General features: G+C 46.4%; 1 protein-coding gene across 1 annotated transcript in view; it reads left to right on the top strand.

The window, feature by feature from the left end:
* Positions 1-16199, top strand: part of DOT1L (DOT1 like histone lysine methyltransferase) — a 590530-nt gene that overhangs the window by 152456 nt on the left and 421875 nt on the right. Inside the window, 1 exon segment of the mRNA XM_029610991.1 lies at positions 7027-7090. Coding sequence (XP_029466851.1) covers positions 7027-7090 — 64 coding nt within the window.

The raw sequence follows: 16199 nt of genomic DNA, 5'->3' as shown, positions 1-16199 counted from the left end.
CCCTTGGAGCCTTTTTTTAAATATTGGGGTTACATTGGCCACCCTCCAGTCTTCAGGTACAATGGATGATTTTAATGATAGGTTACCAATTTTAACAAATAGATCAGAAATTTCATTTTTGAGTTCCTTCAGAACCCTAGGATACATACCATCTGGTCCAGGTGATTTGCTACTCTTTAGTTTGTCAATCTGGCCTACTACATCTTCCAGGTTCACAGTGATTTCATTCAGTTCGTCTGAGTCATCACCCCTGAAAACCATCTCTGGAACTGGTATCTCCCCAACATCCTCATTAGTAAACACGGAGGCAAAGAAGTAATTTAGTCTTTCTGCAATAGCCTTATCTTCCACAAGAGCCCCTTTAACCCCTCTGTCATCTAATGGTCCAACCGACTCCCTCACAGGTTTCTTGCTTTGGATATATTTAAAAAAGTTTTTATTATGAGTTTTTGCCTCTACGGCCAACTTCATTTCAAATTCTCTCTTCGCCTGTCTTATCAATGTTTTACACTTACCTTGACGATGCTTATGTTTTATCCTATGTTCTTCAGATGGATCCTTCTTCCAATTTTTGAAGGATGTTTTTTTTGGCTAAAATAGTCTTTCACCTCACCTTTTAACCATGACTGTAATCGTTTTGCCTTCCTTCCACCTTTCTTAATGCGCAGAATACATATGGACTGCGCCTCTAGGATTGTATTTTTAAACAATGTCCAAGCCTGTTGAACACTTTTAACCTTTGCAGCTGCACCTTTCAGTTTTTTTCTAACTATTTTACTCATTTTATCAAAGTTTCCCTTTTTAAAATTTAGTGTTAGAGCTGCAGATTTACTTATTGTCCCCCTTCCAGTTATTAGTTTAAATTTGATCATGTTATGATCACTGTTGCCAAGTGGCCCCACCACCGTTACTTCTTTCACCAAATCTTGCGTTCCACTAAGAATTAAATCTAAAATAGCTCTCTCTCTTGTTGGTTCCTGAACCAATTGCTCCATGAAGCAATCATTTATTACATCCAGGAACTTTGTCTCTAGCAAGTCCTGATGTTACATTTACCCAGTCAATATTGGGGTAATTGAAATCTCCCATTATTATTGCACTGCCAAATTGGTTTGCTTCCTTGATTTCTCTTAGCATTTCTTCATCTGTCTGACCATTTTGTCCAGGTGGACGGTAGTATACTCCTATCACTATACTCTTACCCAACACACATGGGATTTCTACCCTTATAGATTCTACTGAGCATTTACTCTCTTGTATGATTTTTATCCTGTTGGACTCTATACCCTCCTGGATATAAAGTGCCACACCACCACCAAGGTGATCCTCCCTATCATTGCGATATAATTTGTACCCTGATATAGCACTGTCCCATTGGTTATCCTCCTTCCACCAAGTCTCTGTGATGCCAATTATGTCAATCTCATCATTTGCTGCTATACACTCTAACTCTCCCATCTTACTTCTTAGACTTCTGGCATTGGCATACAGACATTTCAAATTGTGGTTTTTGCTTGTTTTAACAACCTGCTTTTCAGTTGTTTGGGATAATTCGGAAATCATTAGCGTTGGTGATTTTTTACATATAGGCATATGAACTATGTTTGCTTTTGATGGAACCTCTCTGTTGGGATGCCCTAACTCTCCTGTTTCATTAGTATCCTTCAAGGATACATTTCTCTGAACCATGCACTGCTGAGTGACTGTTGGCTTTCCCCCTTGTTCTAGTTTAAAAGCTGCTCTATCTCCTTTTTGAAAGTTAGTGCCAGCAGCTTGGTTCCACTCTGGTTAAGGTGGAGCCCGTCCTTTCGGAAAAGTCTCCCCTTTCCCCAAAAGTTTCCCCAGTTCCTTACAAAGCTGAATCCCTCTTCCCTGCACCATCGTCTCATCCACGCATTGAAACTCTGGAGCTCTGCCTGCCTCTGGGGACCTGCACGTGGAACAGGAAGCATTTCAGAGAATGCTACACTGGAGGTTCTGGATTTCAGCTTCCTACCTAAAATCCTAAATTTGGCTTCCAGAACCTCTCTCCCACATTTTTCTATGTCGTTGGTGCCCACATGTACCACGACAGCCGGCTCCTCCCCAGCACTGTCTATAATCCTATCTAGGTGACGCGTGAGGTCTGCCACCTTCGCACCAGGTAGGCAAGTTACCAAGCGGTCCTCACGTCCACCAGCCACCCTGCTATCTACATTTCTAATAATTGAATCACCAACTATGATGGCCGGCCTAACCCTTCCCTCCTGGGCAGTAGCCCTGGGAGATTTGTCCTCAGTGCGAGAGGACAATACATCACCTGGAGAGCAGGTCCTTGCTACAGGATTACTTCCTGCTACACCAGGGTGATGTTCTCCTACTGGGAGACCTTTCTGATCCAAGGCAGCACTGGGGCTGCCAGAATGGATTTGGGACTTGGCTACTATGTCCCTGAAGGTCTTGTCAATGTACCTCTCTGTCTCCCTCAGCTCCTCCAAGTCTGCTACTCTAGCCTCCAGAGATCGGACTTGTTCCCTGAGAGCCAGGAGCTCTTTGCACCGAGTGCACACATACAATCTCTCACCGGCGGGTAAAAAATCATACATGTGACACTCAATGCAAAAGACTGGAAAGCCCCCATCTTGCTGCTGGACTGCTGCCTTCATCTTAGTATTATTGAGTTCCTAGTTAAGTTTAGGATACTAAGGGAGTTGGAATGAGAGTACTTTAAATTTACAGGTGAATTTAGTAATTAATCAGCTAGTGTCCTACAAGGGGATAATTAAACTTTCAGTAAGGGCTGGTACAATATTATGTTTTAGATAAGACCCTGATTGATTTTTAATGAGAAAAAATGTGCCTAAAAATCAGGGGTTGAGTGGGTGGGAAAGACAGACACTAGAATTAACTATCTCTCGCTTGCTTATTACTTCAGACACACACAAGTCTCTACAGAATGTATCCCTTAAGTTCACCGTTCACCAAACTTTTATAAGCCCAAAGATTTCTGAAAACTATACTTACCAATCCTCTTAAACCACGGTTAAATTAATTTTCACTCAGTCAAAGGAGGGATAACGGCGCGCGCTTCCAGTCCTCCTCTACTGCAAACCTTGCGGGGCCTCTGGAAGCTGGGGCGTGGAAGTCAATCCCTGGATCGCTTGCGGTGACCCCTGGACTCCTCTCCTGGGGGATGCTGGGAGCAGTATGCAGATGAGCCTTCCGGTCCTCCTCAACTGCAAACCTTGCGGGGCCTCTGGAAGCTGGGGCGTGGAAGTAAATCCCTGGATCGCTCACGGTGACCTCTGGACTCCTCTCCTGGGGGATGCTGGGAGCAGTATGCAGATGAGCCTTCCGGTCCTCCTCTACTGCATCTACCGTGCATCTACCTCTACCGGCCAGAGTACGGTATCAGTTACGGTGGTGGCTGCGGCCCGGCTACATGAGCCAGGGGTCAAGGATGTCCTCCCCAACCTGGACCCTGCTCACTACAGATGCCAGCCTGAGCGGCTGGGGAGCACACTGCGAAGAGCTAACCGCCCAGGGGCGGTGGAACAGAGAAGAGTCGGGGTGAAATATCAACCAACTAGAGGCACGGGCAGTCAGGTTAGCCTGCCTGCGATTTGCCCACAGACTCCGAAACAGAGCAGTCAGAGTGATGTCGGACAACGCCACCACGGTGGCATACATCAACCGACAGGGCGGAACCAGAAGCCGATAGGTATCCTTAGAAATAGCCCCCCTGATGGCTTGGGTGGATGCAAATCTCCAGGACATCTCCGCCGTCCACATTGCCGGGAAGGACAACGCCATGGCAGACTTCCTCAGCAGAGAAAGCCTAAACCCGGGGGAATGGCAGCTGTCACCCACGGCCTTCCAGATGATTGTGGATCAGTGGGGGACCCCGGGCATGGACCTACTAGCGGACAGCTCCAACGCTCAAGTACCCAGATACTTCAGTCACAGGCGAGATCCTCTATCCCACGGGATCGACGCCCTGGTGCAGCCATGGCCTCCGGGGATCCTGCTATATGCCTTTCCCCCATGGCCCCTGCTGGGTGCCATTATACACAAGATTCAGCGGCACAGAGGCCTAGTTCTTCTGGTGGCCCCGGACTGGACAAGAAGAGCCTGGTACGCAGACATGAGAAGACTACTGGCGGGGGATCCTCTACCCCTGCCCCCTCACAGAGACCTGCTTCGACAAGGTCCCATCCTCCACGAGAATCCAGCTCAATTCTCTCTTACGGTCTGGCCATTGAGAGGGCTAGACTGAAGAAAAGGGGATACTCTGGGCCGGTAATAGAGACACTCCTCTGAGCACGCAAGTTCTCCACATCACTAACTTATATAAGGATCTGGAGAGTATTTGAAGCCTGGTGCGAAACTCGCAGCACCAATCCGCATGCTGCTAAAATCCCCATCATTCTGGATTTCCTGCAAGATGGACTTCAGAAGGGTCTGTCCCTCAGTTCAATCAAGGTTCAGGTGGCAGCGCTATCCTGCTACGGCCCCAGGAGTGCCGGCAATAGCATTGCCACACACCCAGACGTTTCACGTTTCCTGAAAGGAGTCAAACACATTCGCCTGCCACTGAAGTGGCCAGTGCCCCTGTGGATCCTCAACCTAGTCTTGGAATTCCTAGCTGGACCCGCCTTCAGACCCCTCCGAGGCCTGTCCCTCCGTTTGTTAACCTTGAAGATGGTGTTCTTGCTGGCCGAATGCTCAGCACGCCGCATCTCCGAGCTGCAGGCGCTGTCCTGCCGCGATCCGTTTCTCAGAATCACTCCAGGGGCTATCCATCTTCGCACGGTTCCTTCCTTCTTACCCAAAGTAGTCTCACACTTCCACCTCAACCAAACCATATCCTTGCCAAGCACAGAAGGTTTGAAGAAGTTAGAAGAAGGTCGAAGACTGCGCCATCTCGACATCGGCAGGTTGCTGTCCAGATACCTGGAAATGTCGGAAGCAGTACGAAAGACGGACCATCTGTTCATCCTTCACAGTGGGAAGAAGCAAGGAGAAGCGGCCTCACGGGTGACTATTGCTTGCTGGATCAAGGAAGTTATCAAGGCGGCCTACGTAGAAGCGGGAAAACCACCACCTCTACGGGTCAAGGCTCACTCCACCAGGGCCCAAGCGGCCTCCTGGGCAGAAACTAGGATGCTGTCACCTGCAGAGATATGTAAAGCGGCGACCTGGTCCTCCCTCCATACCTTCTCCAGATTCTACCGTCTGGACGTCCAGGCTAGGGAGGACACAGCATTTGCGAGGGCAATCCTAAACAGACCTCGAGCAGCCTCCCACCCAGTCGAGGAGTAGCTTTTGTACATCCCATTTGTTCTGAGTCCATCTGCTACATGCTAGGAAATGTTGAGATTACTTACCTGATAATCTCCTTTTCCTTAGTGTATGCTGATGGACTCAGCATCCCGCCCGGCTGCCGGTATACATGGGGATTCACCGACTCACGGTAAGCCATGTTTTCTTATATAGGGCTTCCACCCTGCCGGGTGTCGACGCCTTCCGGTTGAGAACACTGGTGGTCTCCAGCTACTATCAATCGGTCAGGGTAATCCTGTTCATTTAATCGATCGGTCAGTCACAAATATATCCATAAAGCTTTTGCAAGGAAGATTACTGAGTTGCTGCACTTCCTGCGGGGGTATATGTACCCGTGCTGACGTCAGATCAGTCTCCAACTGCTAGCACAAGCACACTATACCCATTTGTTCTGAGTCCATCTGCCTACACTAAGGAAAACGAGATTATCAGGTAAGTAATCTCTACATTGCTCAGTAACTTGCTCTCTGACAAACTATAAGTAATCCCGAACTATAAGTAATTAGGAAAATGCAGGACACTGAGCCTGTCCATCTCAAAAAAGCTGTATTGCATTGTTTACACATGCTGAATATATGCAGATTAGATGTTAGTCTGCTTATCTGTTTCTTCCAAGGAATTGGAATATGGATAGGTTGCAAAGTTCTGGGAGAATCAGTGCTGCGCTACATAAAATCGGTCAGAAGACTCCTGAGATTGCAAGATCTCATATAGCCACATGGTGTGACTACTAGAGATGTGAATCATGTGCCCGATCGTTTTAAAGATCAGGTTCGGATGGAGGGAGAAAAAAATCGGATCGTTAGAGATGTGAATTGGAATCGGTTCCGATTCCAATTCACATTAATTTTTTAGTGAGGCCTGAGCAGATTAAAAAAAACCCACCCCGACCCTTTACAAATGACCCCTTTGCTCTCCCACCCTCCCGAACTCCCCCCCCCCAAAATGTTAAATTACCTGGTGGTCCAGTGGGGGGGGGGGGGTCCCGGCGCGATCTTCTGCTCTCGGGCCATCGGCGCCATTTTGGCTACCACTGATAAAAATGGCGCCGATGGCCCAATAAAAAAAAACAACCCACCTCGACCCTTTACAAATTACCCTTTTGCTTCTCCCACCCTCCCGACCCCCCCCCCCCAAAAAAAAAACTTTTACATGTACCTGGTGGTCTAGCGGGGGTTCCGGGAGCTATCCCTTCAATCATACCCTCGGTGCCGGACTGGTTTCAAAATGGCGCTGATCGCCTTTGCCCTCACTATGTCACATTTTTATCAGTGGTAGCCAAAATGGCGCTGATGGCCCGAGAGCGGGAGATCGTGCCGGGACCCCCCCCCCCCCACTGGACCACCAGGTAATTTAACATTTTGGGGGGGTTTGGGAGGGTGGGAGAGGGTAAAGGATTGGTTTTAAAGGGTCGGGGTGGGTTTAGGGGTTGTTTTGGTGTGCCGGTTTTCCCGCCCTCCCCCCAAATAATTCCCGAACTAGATTTAACGATTTTTCACGATAAATCGAGGGAATTCCTATTGTATCGAGTCCCTTACCGATTAATGACGATTTTAAAATTATCGGACGATAATTTAAATCGTTAAAAAACGATTCACATCCCTAGTGACTACTACATTTCTTTGCATCTGGAAAGGGGTCTAGGGATCTAGCATTTTCCTAGCTATTTCGTTATTGTTCACTGGCTCCGTATTTTCTTTACAGCTTTGAGAGTATGCAGAGGCTATGTGAGAAATATAATCGAGCCATTGATAGCATTCATCAGTTGGTAAGTATTTTTTTTTTTTTAATACAAAAGCTCATATGATCTGTCCATTTTCTGTCTTATTTTCAGTGTTTGCTTTACAGGTTTTCTTACTCAATAAATGTTGGAGAGTGACTGATTTTATTAGCAGAAAAACAAAAGAAAGGAGGAGTCACTAGGATAGAGAAGATAAAAATGATTTTTGTTGAAAGAGAATAAAAACAGCAATAGATATGGGGCCCATTATTGCAGACATTTTGTCAAGGTTTAGTAAATTGTCCCCATTGTCAAAACAAGGAAATCCAAGAAATGGTGGGAGCATTTTTGAAGTAATGAATCCAGTTACTGTTGCTATTTTATTTTGTTTAATATCTCTTGTCATTGGAGAGCATTCTATCGTTTGAACCCTGGTGAATGTTTGCTTTTTTCTGCTATTTTGTTTTCAAAATCCAGATTTGAATTTGTGCTCATACAAGACTAAACTCCTGATGTTAACTGTGCTATGTTCTATATATATAAAATGCTCTGTGCAGATAATTACCGGTCAAGGTTTGAGGGCGCTCATAATGCCACTACTCTATAAACTCCAGTCGAATCCTGAATTAAATACAAAATTGTCATGGTGCATAAGTTGTTAGGCTAAAATTGTTTTCCTTGGATGAACATAATCCTCCATATTTATAATCCTTCTAGATTGCTCAGGTACTCTTAGAGGTTTACTCCATGTACTGTCCCCATGCCAAGTTCATTTGACAGAAATTCAGGATACAGCATTCTCGGTTGCCGGCCCAGTTCTCTAGAACGCTTTGCCTGAGCAACTTTGGCTGACTACATGGACACAAACTTTTAAAAAGTCTCTTGACCTATCTATTTCAGCAGGCCTTCGCTTCAGTTAATACATTTCCTTTTCCAGCAAATAAAATGTGATCCATTTAGGTTAGTCAGCATTTGCAGTGAGGTATGATCCTTAGTTTTTTGTTCTGTGGGTTTTTTTATTTTTATTTTTTTATTAGTTTTGTTATTTTATTATGATTTTGGTTTGTATACTGTTTTGAGCCTTGGATTTATGTGGCACATACATTTTTTTAAATAAATAAATGTTTTATCCTAGTGTTACTAGTTTAAAGCACGTGCCTTTTTTTGTTTGAGGAGAGAGACTTCCTGTCTGTGTCCCTGCCATCTCCCTAATGGTTGCACTGGGTGACATGATTTCCCCATTTGGCCTGAGGCTAGAAGAGAAGCACTGCTCAGGGAGACCTTTTGCTGGCAGGAGCAGCATCTTTTGTTGTGGAGACTTACCTCATCACTCCCCTTCCCTCTTTCTCTTGTGGGCATGCATGTAATAGCAATAGGAAGATATTTTGTGTTATGTATTAAAGCTTGTGTATGTGTGTTAAGTTGGTCTGACCAAGAGGGGAAATGTTGTTAGGGAGCGGTACCTGAACATGTCAGTTGTGCCTACTCAAACTCTGATGCAGGAGTAGAAGACAGGGAAGGAGAGGGAGGGGATAGACTGAAGGAAGGGAAAGGGAACTGCTGAGGGGGGAGGGGACGGAATATGGGTATGCTTGGGAAGATGTGAGTATATATTCGTCTTAAACTGTGTAGTGGTGACAAGAATCATTTTACTGAAAAGGGAAATAAGCTGTAGAAATGGGTTATTTCAGGGGTGGCTGCAATTGTGGTGGTGAATGGAAGATAGCTAAAAGAATGAATCCGAAAATATCAATAATATGAGATCACAGATAAAATGTGTTATATGGATTGTGGCAGGCTTAGGTACTCCTGTGAAAAGAGAGAAAGTGTTGTCCCATATTCAAAGACTAAAAGGCACCATAGCATTTCTACAAGAAACACACGTCTCATAAAGAACATAAGAAGTTAAAGAAAAGATGGGTAGAACAATTGTCCTTCTAGGACATTGCTATTTTTATGAATACTTTGTATATATTGATACTCTATATATATTTGTAAACTTTTGTAAATTTTGCTCATAACGTTTTGTTTGATTATCTCCCGCCCTTATCTCCCCTCCTCATTTGTTCATATGTTAATTCGTTATATCTGTTTGATGTAAATCGCATCCTCATTTGTTTATATGTTAATTCGTTATATCTGTTCGATGTAAACGCCTTCCCAGGCGGCCAATTTCAGTTACACTGTAAACCGATGTGATATCCCTGATGAACGTCGGTATATAAAAAATTTAAATAAATAAATAAATAAATAGAACAAGTTTTTGCATGCCAAGGTACATCTAAGAGTAGAGGAGTAGCTATTTTACTCCATAAACCTGCTTTTATAGAAGAGAAAAAATAATAAATAATGGAAGATTTGTGGTGGTGTCAGGTTCTTTCTCCAAGGAGAGAAGCAGGATGGTAGTCTTTACACATGGGTGACATAATCAGATGGAGTCCGGCATGGAAAACTAGCATGCCCCTAACCACGCATCCAAGCAGGGTCCCTCTTCTGCGGAGCTTAAGCCTCGCAGTCGTGGAGCTCGCGCTTGTTCTTGCCAATTTCAAGTTTTTCATCTTTCAGCTTTGCGTCGGGTCCCTCTGTGTTTCGGGTTTTTTCCCTTCTCAGCTCTCGGAAAGTTCTTTGGGTACTCGCAGTCGATCACCGACTGTGTCGCCTCCTGGTGGCCGCTGGCCATCGACCGTGTGCCGCATTCTTTTTGTCATGGCATCGTCTGGATTTTGCCGATGCCCCCAGACTATGTCCATCACAGATCCCCATGAGGTCTGTGTTCTTTGCCTGGGAGCATCGCACGATGTCCATGGTTGCGATCTTTGTGCCCAGATGACTCCCAAGGATCGTTGGGCACAGTTAGATACAATGGAAACACTGTTCGGCTTCAAGAAATCAGATCCGTCGTCAGCATCCGAGACTTCTACTCTGTAGGGGAAGGGCATCCCATTATCAACCTCCCTCGGTGTCGCCTCTAATGCCATTCCTTGATCCCAAGATAGGAGCGGGGGACCGAGCGCATTTGGTGTCTTCCCGATCTAGGTCAGGCTCTTTGCTGTTACCCTCGGTTCCGAGTAAAGTCAGAGGTGAGCACCGGGAAAAGTCGAGGAGGCACTGACATTGTTCATCTTCCTCCAAGTCGGACCATGGGAAGGCATAGACACCTTTAAGGAGCTGGTTGTCCAACTCTGGGAGCACCCCATCTCTGTTCCTCCTGTGAATCACAAGACAGATGCAGTCTATCTGGTCCAGCTTACCACTGGGTTTGGCAGCTCCCTTACCAATTGGTGGTGGTGGATTTGGCCCTAAAGAAGGCAAAGAGACTTCACACTCATGCCTTGCCCCCCCTGGGCCGCAAGCATAGAACTCTGGATGCTCTCGGATGCCGGGTGTTTCAAGGCTGTTAGCGGCCAGGATCACTTGCTATAAACTCTATATGGGCCAGTACTCCAAGAAGCCCTGGAAACAAGCCCAAGAGTTGGAGGAACACCTCCTGCAACAATTTAAGAAGGAATTTCAGAAGGTTGTGCAGCAAGGCTGAAATGTGATAAACACGAAGTCTTCTCTGTGTTCAATGTGTTTGAGACGGATATGAGAATTGCAGCAGCAGGCATTGGGATTCGCTGTATGCCTCCAATCTTCTCCCCCCCCCGAGGTCCAGGACCGTCTGGAAGATCTGCCTTGTATGGGTGAAAACCTGTTCGGGGACAAGATTAAAGAGGCAGTGGCACAACTGAAGTACTTATCGTGAAACCCTTCAACAGTTGTCAGTCACTACTTCAGACACCCAGCCGTACAGCAAAATGCCTCCTAGACAGTATCAGAGGTGACCCTTTTACCAGCCACGCAAGAACTATCTGCCAGCATCTAGATCGAGACTTCACTGTGGTTATTTGCGGACTGATGGACTTCAATTACATTGGACCTCTGGGTCCTGTCCATCGTATGGCAGGGGTACAAATTGCATTTCCAACGAGTTCCACCCTGCTCTCCTCTGTGTTCATGGTGGAAAGAAGTAGGGAACCAACAGGTGCTTTGTATAGAATTTTCTGCTGTCTTAATGGCTCGAGCAGTCGAACCAGTCCTGCCAAACCAGCAGGGGGATGGGTTCTACTTCAGGTATTTCCTGATTCACAAGAAAACTGGTGGCCTTCGCCCCATTCCGGATCTGAGGGTGTTGAACTGGTTTCTAATCAGAGAGAAGTTCAAAATGGTCTCGTTGGGCACTTTGATTCCCCTCTTCAAGGCGGTGGGACTGGCTCTGCCTCCCTTTGATCTCAGAAGCATACACCCACATCCCATTTCTCCAGTTGATCGACTGTATCTATGATTCCTGGTAGAAGGGGAGCACTCTCAATACCGTGTACTGCCCTTTGGCCTAGTGTCTGCACACCATGTGTTCACCAAATGCCTGGCGGTAGTGGGGGCCTTCTTAGGAGGGTGAGGGTTTCATGTCTTCCCTTATCCCGACGATCGGCTTGTCAAGAGCGACTCCAGGCAGGGAGCGCTGAGTTCCCTGCAGCTTCACAGTTCGCGTCTTGGAAAATCTGGGGTTTCTTATCAAACTATCCGAAATACCATCTCCAGCTATTGTTACAACTGGACTTCGAAGGCCAGGCTGGACACCGTCTAGAAGAAGGCCTTTCTGTCTCGAGACGGGTGGCGACTCTTGCTGCCCTTGCTCGGGTAATCTCCAGTTGCTCCCATGTCTCATATGATATTTGGTGACGACGGTACATATTACGCCATTTGCTAGGCTTCACATGCTCAGGGCTCAGTGGACATTGCGCTCCCAGTGGTGACAAGCCACCCAGGATCTTTGGGCTTGTATCATGATGACCTCTCCCCTTCGGCAATCCCTCGGGTGGTGGGCAAACCCATCCAATCTGGAACAGGAGATGCCCTTCCGGAGACTGCAGCCTCAGATTGTCCTCACCACAGACGGGTCTCATATGGGTTGGGGAGCTCATGTTGCAGACCTCCACACTCAGGATCTTTGGTCCTTGCAGGAGACGCAGTCCCAGATAAACTTCCTGGAATTACGGGAGATCCGGTATGCCCTGAAGGCATTCAGAGATACCTGCACAACAAAGTGGTTCTAGTTCAGACTGACAATCGGTTGGCGATGTGGTATCTGAACAGGCAGGGAGGAACAGGGTCTACATCCTCTGTCAGGTAGCAGTCCAGATCTGGTCGTGGGCCCATAAGAACATAAGAAATTGCCATGCTGGGTCAGACCAAGGGTCCATCAAGCCCAGCATCCTGTTTCCAACAGAGGCCAAAACCAGGCCACAAGAACCTGGCAATTACCCAAACACTAAGAAGATCTCATGCTACTGATGCAATTAATAGCAGTGGATATTCCCTAAGTAAAATTGATTAATAGCCATTAATGGACTTCTCCTCCAAGAACTTATCCAAACCTTTTTTGAACCCAGCTACACTAACTGCACTAACCACATCCTCTGGCAACAAATTCCAGAGCTTTATTGTGCGTTGAGTGAAAAAGAATTTTCTCCGATTAGTCTTAAATGTGCTACTTGCTAACTTCATGGAATGCCCCCTAGTCCTTCTATTATTCGAAAGTGAAAATAACCGAGTCACATCTACTCGTTCAAGACCTCTCATGATCTTAAAGACCTCTATCATATCCCCCCTCAGCCGTCTCTTCTCCAAGCTGAACAGCCCTAATCTCTTCAGCCTATCCTCATAGGGAAGCTGCTCCATCCCCTTTATCATTTTGGTTGCCCTTCTCTGTACCTTCTCCATCGCAACTATATCTTTTTTGAGATGCGGCGACCAGAATTGTACACAGTATTCAAGGTGTGGTCTCACCATGGAGCGATATAGAGGCATTATGACATTTTCCGTTCTATTAACCATTCCCTTCCTAATAATTCCTAACATTCTATTTGCTTTTTTGACTGCTGCAGCACACTGAGCTGACGATTTTAAAGTATTATCCACTATGATGCCTAGATCTTTTTCCTGAGTGGAAGCTCCTAATATGGAACCTAACATCGTGTAACTACAGCAACGGTTATTTTTCCCTATATGCAACACCTTGCACTTGTCCACATTAAATTTCATCTGCCATTTGGATGCCCAATCTTCAAGTCTTGCAAGGTCCTCCTGCAATGTATCACAGTCTGCTTGTGATTTAACTACTCTAAATAATTTTGTACCATCTGCAAATTTGATAACCTCACTCATCGTATTCCTTTCCAGATCATTTATATATATATTGAAAAGCACCGGTCCAAGTACAGATCCCTGAGGCACTCCACTGTTTACCCTTTTCCACTGAGAAAATTGACCATTTAATCCTACTCTCTGTTTCCTGTCTTTTAACCAGCTTGTAATCCACGAAAGGACATCTCCTCCTATCCCATGACTTTTTAGTTTACGTAGAAGCCTCTCATGAGGGACTTTGTCAAACGCCTTCTGAAAATCCAAATACACTACATCTACCGGTTCACCTTTATCCACATGTTTATTAACCCCTTCAAAAAAATGAAGCAGATTTGTTAGGCAAGACTTCCCTTGGGTAAATCCATGTTGACTATGTTCCATTAAATCATGTCTTTCTATATGCTTTACAACCATGTTCCGCACACCAAGCCCAAAACAGCTTCCACTTGAGATCGTAAGATTTTCTCGTGGAGGGCTTTCTGGACTCCAAGAGGACTCGAGATATGCCTTCCAAAAGGCCCAGAGCCTGTACCGTCACCCGGTGAACAACCAAGCCGTGAGAGTCAGGGCTTGGAGGTTGGGGTGACAGAGCCTGCCCAAGCGGGCAGGCTCTGTCACCGGGGAGATACACCGCTCTGGGCGGTGTATCTCCCCAGGAAGGACAGCGTCCTAGGGGGACTTCTTAAGTCAAGCCTTCCGACTTCATGAGTGCTCCCTCGGTCAAGAGATAACGAACTGCATCTTTCGCTTGTGGGGGACCCCAGACATGGACCTGTTTGCTTCCCCAAAAAACAAAATATTGGATCGATTCTGCTCCCCGAGCAGGGGATTGGTATTGGATGCCTTTTCACTTCACTGGGGCACCAGCTTTCTGTATGTTTACCTTCCCCTTCCACTGATCTCAAAAACACTCCTAAAGCTCCAACAGGACCAAGGTACTATGATTCTAATCGTACCTTTTTGGCCTCGCCAGGTCTGATTCCTGCTTCTATGGGAGCTGTTCTTGCACCCTCCGAGCTGGTTGGGAATTGCTCCAGACCTGATCTCTCAGGACCAGGGCAGGCTCTGACACCCCAACCTCCCAAGTCCTGACTCTCACGGCTTGGTTGTTCACCGGGTGACGGTACAGGCTCTGGGCCTTTTGGATGGCATATCTCGAGTCCTCTTGGAGTCCAGAAAGCCCTCCACGAGAAAATCTTACGATCTCAAGTGGAAGCTGTTTTCGGCTTGGTGTGTGGAACATGGTCTGGATCCCTTTGTTTGTTCCCCACTGGAGCTTTTGGACTACCTGTTTCACCCCTCTAAGTCTGGTCTGCAGACCACTATGGTGAGGGTTCCTTAAGTGCCATCGGAGCATACAATCAGGGGAGAGCTGGTGCCTCCATTTCCACCTATCCGCTTGTGGGGCTGTTCATGAGGGGCTTGTTGCAACTTAAGCCTCCCACTTGGCCTCCAGCAGTCTCCTGGGACCTCAACGTAGCCCTGTCTCAGCTCATTAAGGCTCCATTTGAACCCTTGTGCTCTTGCGACCTGAAGTACATATCCTGGAAAGTCATCTTCTTGGAAGCGGTTACTTTAGCACGCAGGGTCAGTGAACTGCAAGCTGTGGTATCGTACCCAGCTTATGCCAAATTTTGTCATGATACGATGGTCCTACATACACAACCGAAGTTCGTTTCTAAGGTGGTCTTGGAATGCCAGCTCAATCAGTTTATTGTCCTGCCTTCCTTTTTTCCAAGGTCGCATGCTCACCAAAGTGAGCGGGCACTGCATACCCTGGATTGTAAAAGGGCTCTGGCCTTTTATCTGGAATGGACGACTCCTCACCACCTGAACACTCAACTTTTTGTCTCCTTCGACAAAAACAGGTTGGGGGTCACAGTGTCTAAGCAGACCATATCCCATTGGCTAGCGGACTATATTTCCTTCTGCTCTGCTCAAGCAGGCTTGCAGCTTGAAGGTCATGTCAAGGCTCATTTTGTTCGGGCCATGTCAGTTTCTGTGGCTCACTTGTGTGCCATCCCTATTCACAGGATTTGCAAGGCGGCAACTTGGGAGTTCCCTCCACACGTTCGCCTCTCATTACACTCTGGATAAGGATGGCTGACGTGACATTCGTTTTGGACGGTCAGTCCTCCGTAATCTGTTTCAGCCATAAAACCCCTACTCTTCCTACTGTGGGCCCTGTCCTTGGATACAGGCTTGCTCCCCTAGTTATCTCAGCTCTAGTTGTTGTGCAGGTTGGCACCTGTTCTATGCTGCTCATGTTGGGAGCAGCCTGGAGCTACATATTCATCCATGTGTGAGGACTACCATCCTGCTTGTCTTTGGGAAAAAGCAGAGTTGCTTATCTGTAACAAGTGTTCTCCAATGACAGCAGGATGTTAGTTCTCATGAAACCTGCCTGCCACTCCGCAGAGTTGGAGTTCTTTCAGTTTATTTTATTTTTGATGAACTCTTGTTATATGACTAAAGAGGGTCCCTGTGTGGACACGTGGTTAGCGGCACGCTAGGCATACTAGGTGTGTCTGTCAAAGTTTCTAGAAACTTTAACAAAAGTTTTCCGTGCCGGTCTCCATCTGATGATGTCACCCATGTGTGAGGACTAACATCCTGCCGTCCTGGGATAACACCTATTACAAGGTAAGCAATTTTGCTTTCTGTTTATACATTCTTTATCCTGTATTTGTGCTCTGCATATGTGACCGAGGTGAGGTATTTTGCTGGCATGTAATTTCTGTGTAGTGATTTATAGCAGCCTGGTTTTCTAATAAGAGCTTTTAATGGTGCTCTAGGGCCTGGTGTAATATGTGCAGTGTTGCCTTTTCATAGATAAGGTTGTTAGGGTTATTTTGGTGTGGGAGGTTTACTATATTGTAATGCTTATTCATAGTTTTTTGAAGGCCAGCCCACATCCAGCACACATTACAAAAGTCTAATTCCATAGGAGTTCCAAGTGTCTCTTTTGCAG

Source organism: Rhinatrema bivittatum, chromosome 8 (assembly GCF_901001135.1).
Source record: "Rhinatrema bivittatum chromosome 8, aRhiBiv1.1, whole genome shotgun sequence".
Lineage (NCBI taxonomy): Eukaryota > Metazoa > Chordata > Amphibia > Gymnophiona > Rhinatrematidae > Rhinatrema > Rhinatrema bivittatum.
This window is presented reverse-complemented; position numbering and strand designations above follow the sequence as displayed.